Source organism: Gallus gallus, chromosome Z (genome assembly GCF_016699485.2).
Source record: "Gallus gallus isolate bGalGal1 chromosome Z, bGalGal1.mat.broiler.GRCg7b, whole genome shotgun sequence".
NCBI lineage: Eukaryota > Metazoa > Chordata > Aves > Galliformes > Phasianidae > Gallus > Gallus gallus.
The window spans coordinates 1,200,279-1,211,408 of record NC_052572.1 but is presented as its reverse complement, the minus strand read 5'-3'; the positions used below and the strand labels follow the sequence as shown (position 1 = coordinate 1,211,408).

Here is an 11,130-nt window from a genome sequence, read left to right as displayed (position 1 = left end):
AATATTCCTTTACCTTCCCATGTTCTTTCCTCATGTGGGAGATGTAAACGTCTCTCTGGGTGAAGAACCTATCGCAATCCCAACATGTCCAGCCACGACTGCTGACTTTTTTAGGCTCTCCTTTCTTTAGAGGAGAAGGAGATTTCTTCTCTAACTTCTCTGTTCCGTTGATGGATTTTGTGTCCTCTTTGTTGTGGCTGGCTGAGTTCTGATTTGTGGGTTTCGTACTCAGAGGTAAATTTATCCCCAGGTTTGGTGGCCCTTCAACACTTTTCAAAGTTCCATGCATTGACTACAATAAAATAAATGCAGAGAGGTAAGCAATTAACACAGGTGTGTACAACTGTAATGGCAAAGTGCTGAATACGCTCCGAATCAAAACTGTTTATCTACTTCTTTGTCATACTGTTATCAGATCACGTTCCTGACTTAAGCAATGCCTAAATGAAGGTCATGTCTAGCAGAGCAGACACCAGCCAACAGCACTGACAGATGCCAGCCACAGCTAAGGAGCAGTTCACCAAGAAGTGAGACTGTGAAGGTTAAGCTGCTGTTGAACAAGGAGAAAAAAGGGCTCAAGGAGTGCATTTGGTTATGTTCAGTCTCTTGCTTTACTTACCTAGTGTAGTTAATTAACATCCTCATTTCAAACTGTGTGTCTAAGGGGAGATTTCCAAGAAGGCAGGGCTTTTACTTACAAGTTTTGTTTTAGAGCATGGTAAATAAGGTAAGAAAAGGCAACTCTGGAAAGATCAGGCAATGATGTTTTCTAGGATGTGTTATTATTTTACGTTACGGCTGTGCTAAGCTCTGTCTCACTGCATGCTCAGGTTCTGAGGGCTCATGGCTACATGCTGCTAACAGTCCTTGAAGCCAAGGACGTGCATGGCTGGAGGGGACAGCTAGGAAGCTGCTCAGCACCTTGCAGCTCTCATGAAGTGACCCTCCCTCCACCAATTAATTCTAGAACCTAAGATTGGATTACTAATTTGTAAGATGGGAAGAACTCTTCCACTTCCCCTCTCCCAGTTTCTGGAGCTGGTGCCACATGGCAGCGTAATCCCTGAGCCTAGAAAGAAGACAACTCCTGGAGGAAGCCCTGGGATTCAGCTGTGTGCCTGCATTTCAGACACGAACGTGGACGCAGCAGGAAGCAGTCAGCAGGGTTCTGGGCCAAGACAGATGGCTGCAACCTAGAGTGAATGTACTGCTGAGCACGGACCCCTTAGCAAGGGCTCCTTCTCATCCCACAGACTTGCCATTTACAACGGCAGCACTCTCATCATCTCAAATACTGATCTGCACTATAACTACCCTGGGTGATGTGTCTGGCTACCCTAAACGCGCAGGCAACTTCAGAAACAAAGATCAACTAACACGTTCTGGATTCTGAGACTGTAAGAATACCCATCTGCTCCCCCACTACAATGCTTCAGTACTGAGCTCTTTTGTAAATCCTGTGGCTCTTGGGACTGCCTGCTGGTTCAACTGCAAATGTCAACCTGACCTGCAGAACATAGTCTTCTACTGAATAGTTGCTTGGAAAAGAAAGCCTGCACTTTAAAAAGCTGAAACATTATTAAAAAGCCAAGTGCACTGAACTGACTGACAGGTGCTGAGAGCAAAGGCAAACTGTGCAATAACGGAAGAGGTTGCCTGGAGTACCCTACTGCATGAGGCCATGGAGGACAACAACAAAAGCACTAATGCATGACATTGAGTCACAGTGGTCAGTGCACATATCATCAGCAGAACCGAGCATCCTACCCCTCCAGCCCAGACCCTGCTCCCTGCTCTCACCAGCTGTTAGACATTTATTTTGGTGGCTTTAAATAACCTCCTTCAGAGCCTATTTCTGTCCTTTTCCACTCCATTTTCATGCACATGGTCTCTGCCTATCTGGTTTATGTCTAGCCATACCAAACGCAGCTGGACTGAGCTCTGCCCCTGTCCAGCACTCTTCCCCAGTTTGTGTTCCTTTCTGCTTTTATCTGTACCCTGTTTCTTTCTTTTTCTTTCCTCCTTAAGTCCAACTTACCCTTCTCAGCCGCTGTTCCTACTACTATACACACCTCCTGCATGTGAAAGCATGAGCAACTCTGAACAAAAGCAGTAACACTGTCACTGAATGCCTGTGTTCTAATGTTCTGGACTTGTTCTCAAAAAGGTCTGGATCATTTACAATGAAACATGTTCATCAGTACAAATTCTGGCACGGAAAACTGTAGCCAGAATAGTTATAGGCACCTAAATCCAAAGTAAAAGAGTAACTTAACAGTGAGATGCTGAGCAGCCCCAGCCCATAAGAACGGCTCCTGGCTCTAACTACAGTCAGATCATGCTCTAATATAGTGGTTTAGAAGAAGGTATGTGCAGATGTAATGGTACTTTTCTGGCATAGGTCAAAGCAGATTCTTACAGTAAACACAACTGGCTCGGGATCAAAGAAAACATCCTGCCGCTGTATTTCTGAACGCCTTGGGTCAGCCCTTCCCCATCTCCAACTCAAGTTTAAGTTAAACTGGCTTTAAGGACAACTACCTCCCCAAGACTTCTGACCTTGTTTTCTTCACAACGTCAGTCATTTCTGGGGGCTAAAGGTACCATAGTTGAGGCTAAAACATAAAGTGATAGCTTCAGTAGACAAGAAAGATGTCTTGCTTTTCACTACTACAAATTTTACTATTTAAATAGTAGAATTTCAGCGTGCCAGCATGCACGCACACATTCTGTATCTAGTCAAAAAACACACTGGCTCCCACCAGCGAGTTCTGAGCATCACAGACTTCATTTGGTCACATACCAGTTGAGCATCCTCAACTCCTGTCAACTGGAACAATTCTTCAGTACTCTAAATAAGGCTCAATAGTTGCTAGGATTGGACCACCTTACCTCAATGACCCCATCATAATTTTGATAAGATGACATGCTGAACGCACTGAGATACTCCCGCTGTATCAAAACCAACACCCATATAGAAAAACTCAGTAAGTGGTTATGGTGCAGCTGCTGAAAGTTATACAAAACGTAGGGCTTTGGCATTTGGGATCGTTTCTCACAGATTACTCTTTTGGAACCACCACCACTTCTTCCAGCAGCCTTCATGGAATTGTGAGCCTTTCAACAGTATTCTCCCCAGTGATACATTGCATGACAAACAGTATCTAAGAATAAAACAAGAGATGCCCACACACCTTGATATGATCCATCATAAGCTGTTTCTGTGCATACAGAAGAGAACAGTCTGGACACTTGAAAACAGACACCTTCTGGTTTTCAATGTGCTGATCAAAGTGGCGATAGAGCAAAGGTTGTAGAGTAAACACAGTGTCACACATAGAGCATTTATATATTATTCTAAAAACAGAAGTACAATAAACAGTGTCAGTCATGTTGATGATCTACCCATAAGAATCATAACGTTCAGTTTTTTCTCAGCAGAGACAAGACCTGACACGTTTAAGCAATCATTTCACACAGCCTGAACAAAGGCAAATTGCAGCTAATTCAAAACAACCTCCAAAGTCAAAATAAAGCAACAGTAGAAAAGGAAGAAAAATTGGGAAAAAAAAAAAAAAGAAATTAAATACCATTAAGCCAGAAAACAACAGCATATGCCAGTTACATACGTAACATCAACTTCTGCTTAGGATACTCTGCAAGTAAAACATCTTCAGCCCCTGAAGTCATGCAATAACTGAAGGACAAAGAGTATACCTCTTTCAGACTGCAAAAGCAATGCGTTTTCAGGGAGTTGCTGATATGACCATAACCAGTAATGTACTCCAAGATAAGCTTATTTTTACCAGCGTGTATGGCTCTGAGCCTCCTGAATGCCTGGTCTGCACTTCCTTAATGCTCTGAAACTGAAACCTCCCAGCGTGACAGTTCCCTGGTTTGCCATCACAAGCCATTAAGAACCCGTCTATGAATGCAACGCACAGACACCACCAAAACTGCAACTCCCTCTCTCAAGGCATATCAGCTTTTGATTTTGAAAACGAATGAAAGAAAAGTAACACAGAAATTTGCTACAGATGGTCAGATGAGAAACAAACGTAACGCACTGGCCATCCGGAGCGGCACATCTGAGAAACTGCAGATAAAATAAGGGGAAGCCAGGAGCAGGAGCTGAGTGCAAGGATGGCTGCAGCCTTCCCAGCCCCACCTGCCTGACACCAGCCTCCGTCCCAGAGATCAGACTGCTTTCTGCATGGACCCTCTGTGGCACAGAGCAGCACTGCTGGCTGCACCCGCTCTGCAGTGCTGGGCACAAATGCTCCTCAGACATCATTCCGGACCTGTATTCCGGTTTGTCACATTACTGCTGATGTCTGCTCCTCAGAATCCTGACTGCTTGGGTAAGTCCTGTAAGGAAGACGTTAAAGAGCTTGCCAGAAATAGGGAGTGCGCCTTGATGCTAAGAGGTAGGGAGAAAAACACATTTCTAAAATGCTGCTTCACCTCACACATCTCCTGTCCATATAAATCCCACAAATCCTACTAACGGTTTCAACTGAGATCCCAAGAGACCACTCCTGGAAAGCAGGCTGATCACTGCCCGGCAGATCAGCTGCTGTGGATGCAGGAGGAGAACCCTGTCCAGGCACAGTGCTATTGCAGCCACAGCGCTGTGCAGAAGGCACTGCTGGACCTGTAAGAGCCAAAGCACTCACTGTGCAGTGGATCCCCTCCCTTGGCTGCTGTACACAGCTGCTGAGCATCCATGCATGCTCTACCCCAGCACAGCAGCTCAAGGTAACTGGAGGCAGTGCTTTTACTGCTAGCTGGGGAGTACTGCAGTTCTGTAGCTAATCTTCTGGTGAACACACACAGGGCTGGTACCAACTGCACACATTTGCTAACTGTGGGGTGCCGGACACTTTTCTTCTGTCCCTTAAGAGCTGTCTCTTGCAGTGCTGTCTGCATCCCCACCGACAATGTCAGAGCTGACTGCTCACCAGCCTGCAAACACCAGGGGCACCCGAGCTGCTGCTGCACAGCCCCGAATGACCGCTGCCCTGAGGCACACAGCACTGACTGACACAGCTGCTGCAGACAGGAGAACGTCCATCTGATGAACCATCTGACATGTGTGACAACTTGTCACCCTCCCTTGCTAAAGAACAGTACTTGTGAGATAACACACTTCATACCAGGGGTGCGGTATATATTCATCGTCTGGCTTCGTAAGCAGTTCTTCTTCCAGTATTCAATAAGAGATCAGGCATGGAAAACACCTGAATGCTGCTCTGTCTACTGAAAAAATAAAACCCCATGTAATCTTCGGTTGCACATAAAAGCATCTCAGGTGTGCTACAGGAGAGAGCTGACAGGGCTGAAAGCTGAGAGCCATTCGTTGCTCTGCATTAAATGCTCTATATTAAAATGATCTCATTTCAACCATTTGAGAATCATTGCAAATGGACTTTAAAAAAAATGGCATATTCATCACACGTGGATGTATTTCTCCTAATACAACACACAACACTACAGATAAGTGAGAATCTGTGCTAGGAGCACTTGATGCCACTTGGCCAAGAACTATCCTCAGGAGCCAATTAACTTAATAACTTCCCTTTTCAACTGATAGTGAGCAGCAGAAATAGCTTCAGTTAATCCTGAGGAAAAGCACAGGTTGCAATAGGTGAGACTGACCTTACTGAGGTCAGGCAGTAATCTACATGCATCCTGAGTGCGAAGGTGACACTGCACTCCTACAGACACCTGTGATGATGGAGCACGGAGCTCCAGACACTGCAGGGACTGCGAAAGCCCTACAGCATCATGATAAAACTGGCTGATTTCATGGCAACGCCACTTTCACATGGAAAGGAAACTAATTCAAAATACTTAATTCACCAGAGTTAGGAGAGGCAGCTCAGCAGATCCGAGCACAGGTCAGAAAACCTTCTGCACTTTTCACCTGGGGAATATCTCACTCTGTCGGTGATCTCAGTCCTTTTGTGCTCTCTAATGAAAACCAAAGGAACCCCAAACAAGTTTTATGTTAAGTGTTGGTATTTCAGAGCGTCCCACTGAAGATATTCCCTTGAGTTAAAACAAAGGCGTCGATGGCCACTGGTGCAACTGTCTTAATTTAGTGTCAGATGCAGAAATTTTGTGCTGTTTTGCCAAATAAATAAAAAAAATCTCCTTCTCACAGGCTAGGAGGAAAAGAGGTAAGAAGGACTCCTGTGAAATCTAGTTATTACAATGCACGATGCACTGTTTCTCCCACCTGCCTTCTATCCCTGAGCCTGCTGCTTGTGACAAGGTTCTGCAGTGCCCGCAGTGTGCTCTGTGCCCCCCAGAGAAACAGAATGGAGTTACACGGCAGGGCATTCACTCTCAGCACCACATTCCTACTAGCAGAGGAGGAAGGCAGAAGGCTGTGACCACAAGCACGGGGCTGAGGTCTGTGCAGCACAAAGTCTGAACTTCAGGCGTGCTGCACCTGCAGCTCCCACCAACTGAATATTCAGCATCTGTACAACTGAGATCTGATTCTCACTTCCTAATTATGCTCCTGGCTGCCTTCAGTAAAGCACTCACTGATGTGATGTGCAACCTTCGCAGCTGCAGAACGGGAACAGTTCAGCCTTAACGTAGAAAAGAGAGCCCGTGTGCCACGAAGAGCTTACGCAGTACAGCTCTGTGCATGTCTGTATTCTGAACCGGAGGGCAACTCTGGACAAGGTGCATAGCCAGCAGCTCTCACCTATCAGCCTGGGCTTGACAGACATGACAGCTGTAGTGGAGCTAAAAGCCAGCGCTCGCAGCTTGCACAAAGCACTGTGCAGCCCAAGGAAAGCACTGCCCGGCCAGCACCACTGCCTGCCATGAGGAACCCTGCAGCTCTGCTGCCTGGTGGCCCCCCCACCAGCACACAACCCAACCCCTGAGCACCGCTGGCACCGAAGGCACCAACCTTCCCAATCCACCTACCAGACTGCAGTCTGTAAGCGTGATAGAAAAAAATGAACAATCTGAACTTTGCAGCCAGATGCTGTGAAAACCACTACAGAAGTGCTGATGAGCCTCAGCAGTTCTCCCTGGAGTCACATTTTCTTAGCTCCGAGTAAAAAAGCATATAGGCACACTAAAAAGCCAATGATCAGCAACACACTAGCAGGACGTCTGAACTACGTCTGCAGTTCACAGAAGGATCACAGCAAAGTTGCGTTGCAAAAGACCTCACAGCCATTCCCAGCCCCACCCCAGCCATAGGCCAGCTGCCTCACAGCTCAGGCTGCCCAGGGCCCATCCACGGCCTCCAGAACCTCCAGGGATGGGGCACCCACAGCTCTGGGCAGTGCTGGGGTCTCACCACCCCCTGGGTAAAGAATCTCCCCCTCACACCTGACCTACTTCTCTCTTTTACTGTGTTACTTTCCTGTGGTGCTGCGCTCAAAGAACCGATACTGCTGTTGCGAGTGCAAAGTTAACCTTTGCCAAATTCCTAGCTAAAAACTCATACAAATATCACAAGAACACCACACATTACCCGGGGGATGACAAACTGTTGGCTGCACGGAACGTACTGCTGTAAGCACAAGACAGAATGCAATTCCACAAGTTAATAAAATGCAGGCAAGTACAGTAAAAGATTAATTTTGCTTACTTTGGTTCGCCTATCTTGATACCCGGGTGTTGTGTATAGGCATGGGAGTGTGTGCTGGGAGCAGATTTAAATGCCATGGGACAGATAGGGCATTTGTAAAAGACTTCACAATGAGAACCTTGAATGTGAGACTTGAGTGCCGCCACATCAGAGTATACAACATTGCAATGCACGCAGCTGCAAAAAGAGTGGAGAAGAGTCAGTTCAGCCTAGCAAAAAAGCAGTACTGCAAGACATGGAATCAACACTGGTTTTCAAGCAAGTGGGAGAGGTAAGCATTTATCCACAACCAGATAAAACTACATTATTCTGTCAATTCAAAAGTATAAACGACAGAGTGGGAATCAATATAAGCAGAGATCTGCATATCGACAAAGGAGAAAAAAAAAACCCAGGGTTCCCAAATTTAACGTTGTAGATCTAAGAGGTATGAATTCAGAACACTTTATGGGATTACAACAGGACAGACAGAAGGGTGAACAGAGGAATGTTCTGTTGATTCTAAAAGGAATGCTTAAAACCTTCTGCAAATTGGGGAAGTCTTTACAAAATGCATTTTATTTTTCACATGCAGTGGATTGTGCAAGGCACACCGCTACCACCAAAGTGGAAAACCAGTAAGGAAGACATTTACACCATTTCCCTTGTTTAGATTGAATGAAGACATGACCGTAATGATTTTCTGAACCGGTAATTAAATCAGCACTTGGATTAAAAAAAAAAGAAGAGTAAATTTAAACTCAGGGCAACTAAACCGAATCTCAGCAATCACAACAAGCTATCAGATTGGCATTCTGGAAGTACTTTTCAAAGACATACTTCTGCAATGTCGAATATGTGTGACCTTTCCGCATCTATTCTAAAATAAAATGATTAAAACATGGGATTAAAATCAGCATATGAGCATTCCCACACACGACGGCCCCTTTTAGTCTATGCACCTCATGGAGTAAGTGCTACCCAGTATGTACAGGGATGTGCTGCAATAAGCAGTGACAGCATCACCTCCCAAAGCAACCCATCTCTTACTGATCCGTACTTTGCAGTAAGGGTTCTGCCATTTAAACCTAGAAGCCTGCCAAAAGAATAATGTTTGCACCTACCACGGCAGTGTGATTTTTGTGTAAACATCACGTAACCTTCCAACAGTTCTGATGACAGCCATAAAGCAGGAAATAGTAAAAAAACTGCGCTCAATAATTGCTTTTCTTTTCAAGCGTCCCACCTTTAAATGTTATGAAATATCACCCTTTCCTTTTTAAGCACTTGATACACCTTCCTAATCCCACTAGCTCAGTTTGCATCCATCTGGGCTCCACTTCCTGGGCATCTAATAAAGTAAAGAGCTTTCCCAGTCTGTCAGCTCTGCTCTGTCCTTCAAGTCCCTCTCCTTGCAGTGAGTCTCCACTGCCCCACTGCCTGCTGCAGCGTCCCATCTCATCCCTCCCTGCCCCACTGTCTGGCTGTTATTCTCCAGTGATGCAAAGCTGTGAACGGTCCTCAGCATCCATTGTTGTATAGTAAAGTGGCTCCTAAGGCCCAAACCTTCCTTTCCTGGAGTGCTGGGTCGCCTTTGTTCTCAGCAATGCAATTCAGCTTAAGGCTGAGATGTTCAGCTGCTCCACAGGTCCTTCAGAAAGGCAGGACAGGCTGTGCTTCCCCACTGAGAGGTCCTGGCCACGAGGAGCGCAGCAAGGAAGGCCTTATGCTCTCCTGGATGCTGCTTCTCCTTGCCTGGGCATCTTTTGTTTGGTGTCCTCAAATAAAAAGATTCTGACGTAGTGTGACATGAAACGTTAATGGTAAATCTTCAGAAGTTCAGTGACGTTGTCGTGATTCACCATGAAGGACTTACAGGTTTCCTGGTGCTGCTGGTGCAGGCCAGCAGTCTCTCAAGACAATGCCGAGGGAGACAGGTGAGGGAAAAGAGCAGGAGAGTGGAGGAGACAGATGAAAGAAATATGTAACAAAAAAGACTGCTGTGCTTGGGAGAGAAGAATAAAGGAATCCAAAGAAACGTGAGCTGAGAGTTGTGTCAGGCCATGGGTTCAGACCGAGAACTGACTGCTGCAGCAGCTGGCCTGATGCAAGCAAAATGCTTCTCTCCCGAGTGGAAGATGTCCCAGCCGTCCCAGCCAAGGAACTGGGTTCCATGAGGAGCAGAGGCTGCCTGCCCAGTGGGATTCTAGCTTGCCTTTCTGCAGTCAGACAGGACGGAATGGTGATGCCTGAGCACTGTGGGCTGCTCCATCCCTTGCCTGCCAGCCAGCCGGGAGCCTTCCCAGATAACACAGCTCTCAAGCCTTATGAAACTCAGCACTTCCATGCAACATCTCTGGTCCCTGTTCTCCCAGTGAGCTGCCATGACAGGAAAACAAAAGAACAGGAGGAAAACCAAAGAGAAACGATGAGGAACCAGAAGAGCAGGCTGTCGGGGTGAGAAACGTAATCTTCAAGTGGTGTGAAGTGGAGGAATCTTCCCTTCCCACAGCGGATAGATCAAAAAGGACTTGACAAAGCTGTTCTAGCTATGCTACCAGGCAGGTGCCTGGCAGTATGCCTGCCCGCAGCCTGACAATAAATTCTGGGAGGAAATAAGAAAACGATTATTCTGCCAGAAAGAACAGTCTAAAATTCAATGTTCTGAAAAAAAAAAAAAACAAAAAAAATCAAGGAGGCCGTTATGAACCTGAAATTAAGAAAATACATCTGAATTTTCTAGACCTTAGAAGCTGTGAAGCCCTGAGTCTGACATCTTATGGCTGGATGAGATTAGCCAATATTCTGATTTAATAACATACAAGAGCGGATGCTCAAAACAAAGCTGAATTCTAATGCAGTATTTACTCAAAAAACTGTAGTACTAATAGAATTGTTGCCATGACAACCTTAAACCCACGAAGCTCTATTCTACAAACAGTGCTTATGAAAATGGAAAATTACTTTTGAAAGCATAAATTACATACAAATTGACAACAAAAGTAATCATAATACTGACCGAAAACCAACTCTTCGAGTATAATGCAGGCAGTTCTTAGTGACATGAGTCTGGAAGTGGACAGATCTGCAGATTGCTCCACATTCAGGACACGTGTATGGAGATTTATGCTGATGAATTCTCTGGTGTGATGCAAAACTGCACTGGTTAGGAAGCAGCATCTGGCAGATATTGCATGTCTTCTAAACGATAAACCAAAATAGATGAAACAAAAGGTTGGGTTCAGCTATACAGAATTTCTCGTGTCAAACACTGTAATATAAATAAAAGGTTAAACGTTACGACTGTGATGTGAGCCAAAAGAAGTAGGCAAGGTCTAAATTCAGACTCTACTGACCAACCCTGCAGGTGGTCCCTACTGACAATACATAAATTGGCATTCTGGGCCAGATTCTGACACAACAGAGCTCTTCCACTCATCACTGATCATAGATGTACTGCAGTTTACTTACATTTCATTTAGGTGCCTCGCAAGGTTACTTTACTAGTGCAAAGGGCCCAAGTGAAG

The 11,130-nt window shown here is 45.6% G+C and overlaps 1 protein-coding gene across 12 annotated transcripts in view; it reads right to left on the bottom strand.

Annotated features, from left to right (window-relative positions):
* ZNF532 (zinc finger protein 532) overlaps positions 1–11,130 on the bottom strand; it is a 40,037-nt gene that overhangs the window by 9,210 nt on the left and 19,697 nt on the right. For 11 of the 12 annotated variants that reach the window (XM_015277397.4, XM_015277398.4, XM_015277396.4 and 8 more), the window contains 4 exons: positions 10,623–10,804; positions 7,625–7,801; positions 3,195–3,357; positions 14–292 (listed from right to left, as the gene is read on the bottom strand). In XM_015277397.4, coding sequence (XP_015132883.2) covers positions 14–292; positions 3,195–3,357; positions 7,625–7,801; positions 10,623–10,804 — 801 coding nt within the window. The remainder of the gene's footprint in view (positions 1–13; positions 293–3,194; positions 3,358–7,624; positions 7,802–10,622; positions 10,805–11,130) is intronic. The other variant, XM_046905586.1, reaches the window with a different exon arrangement.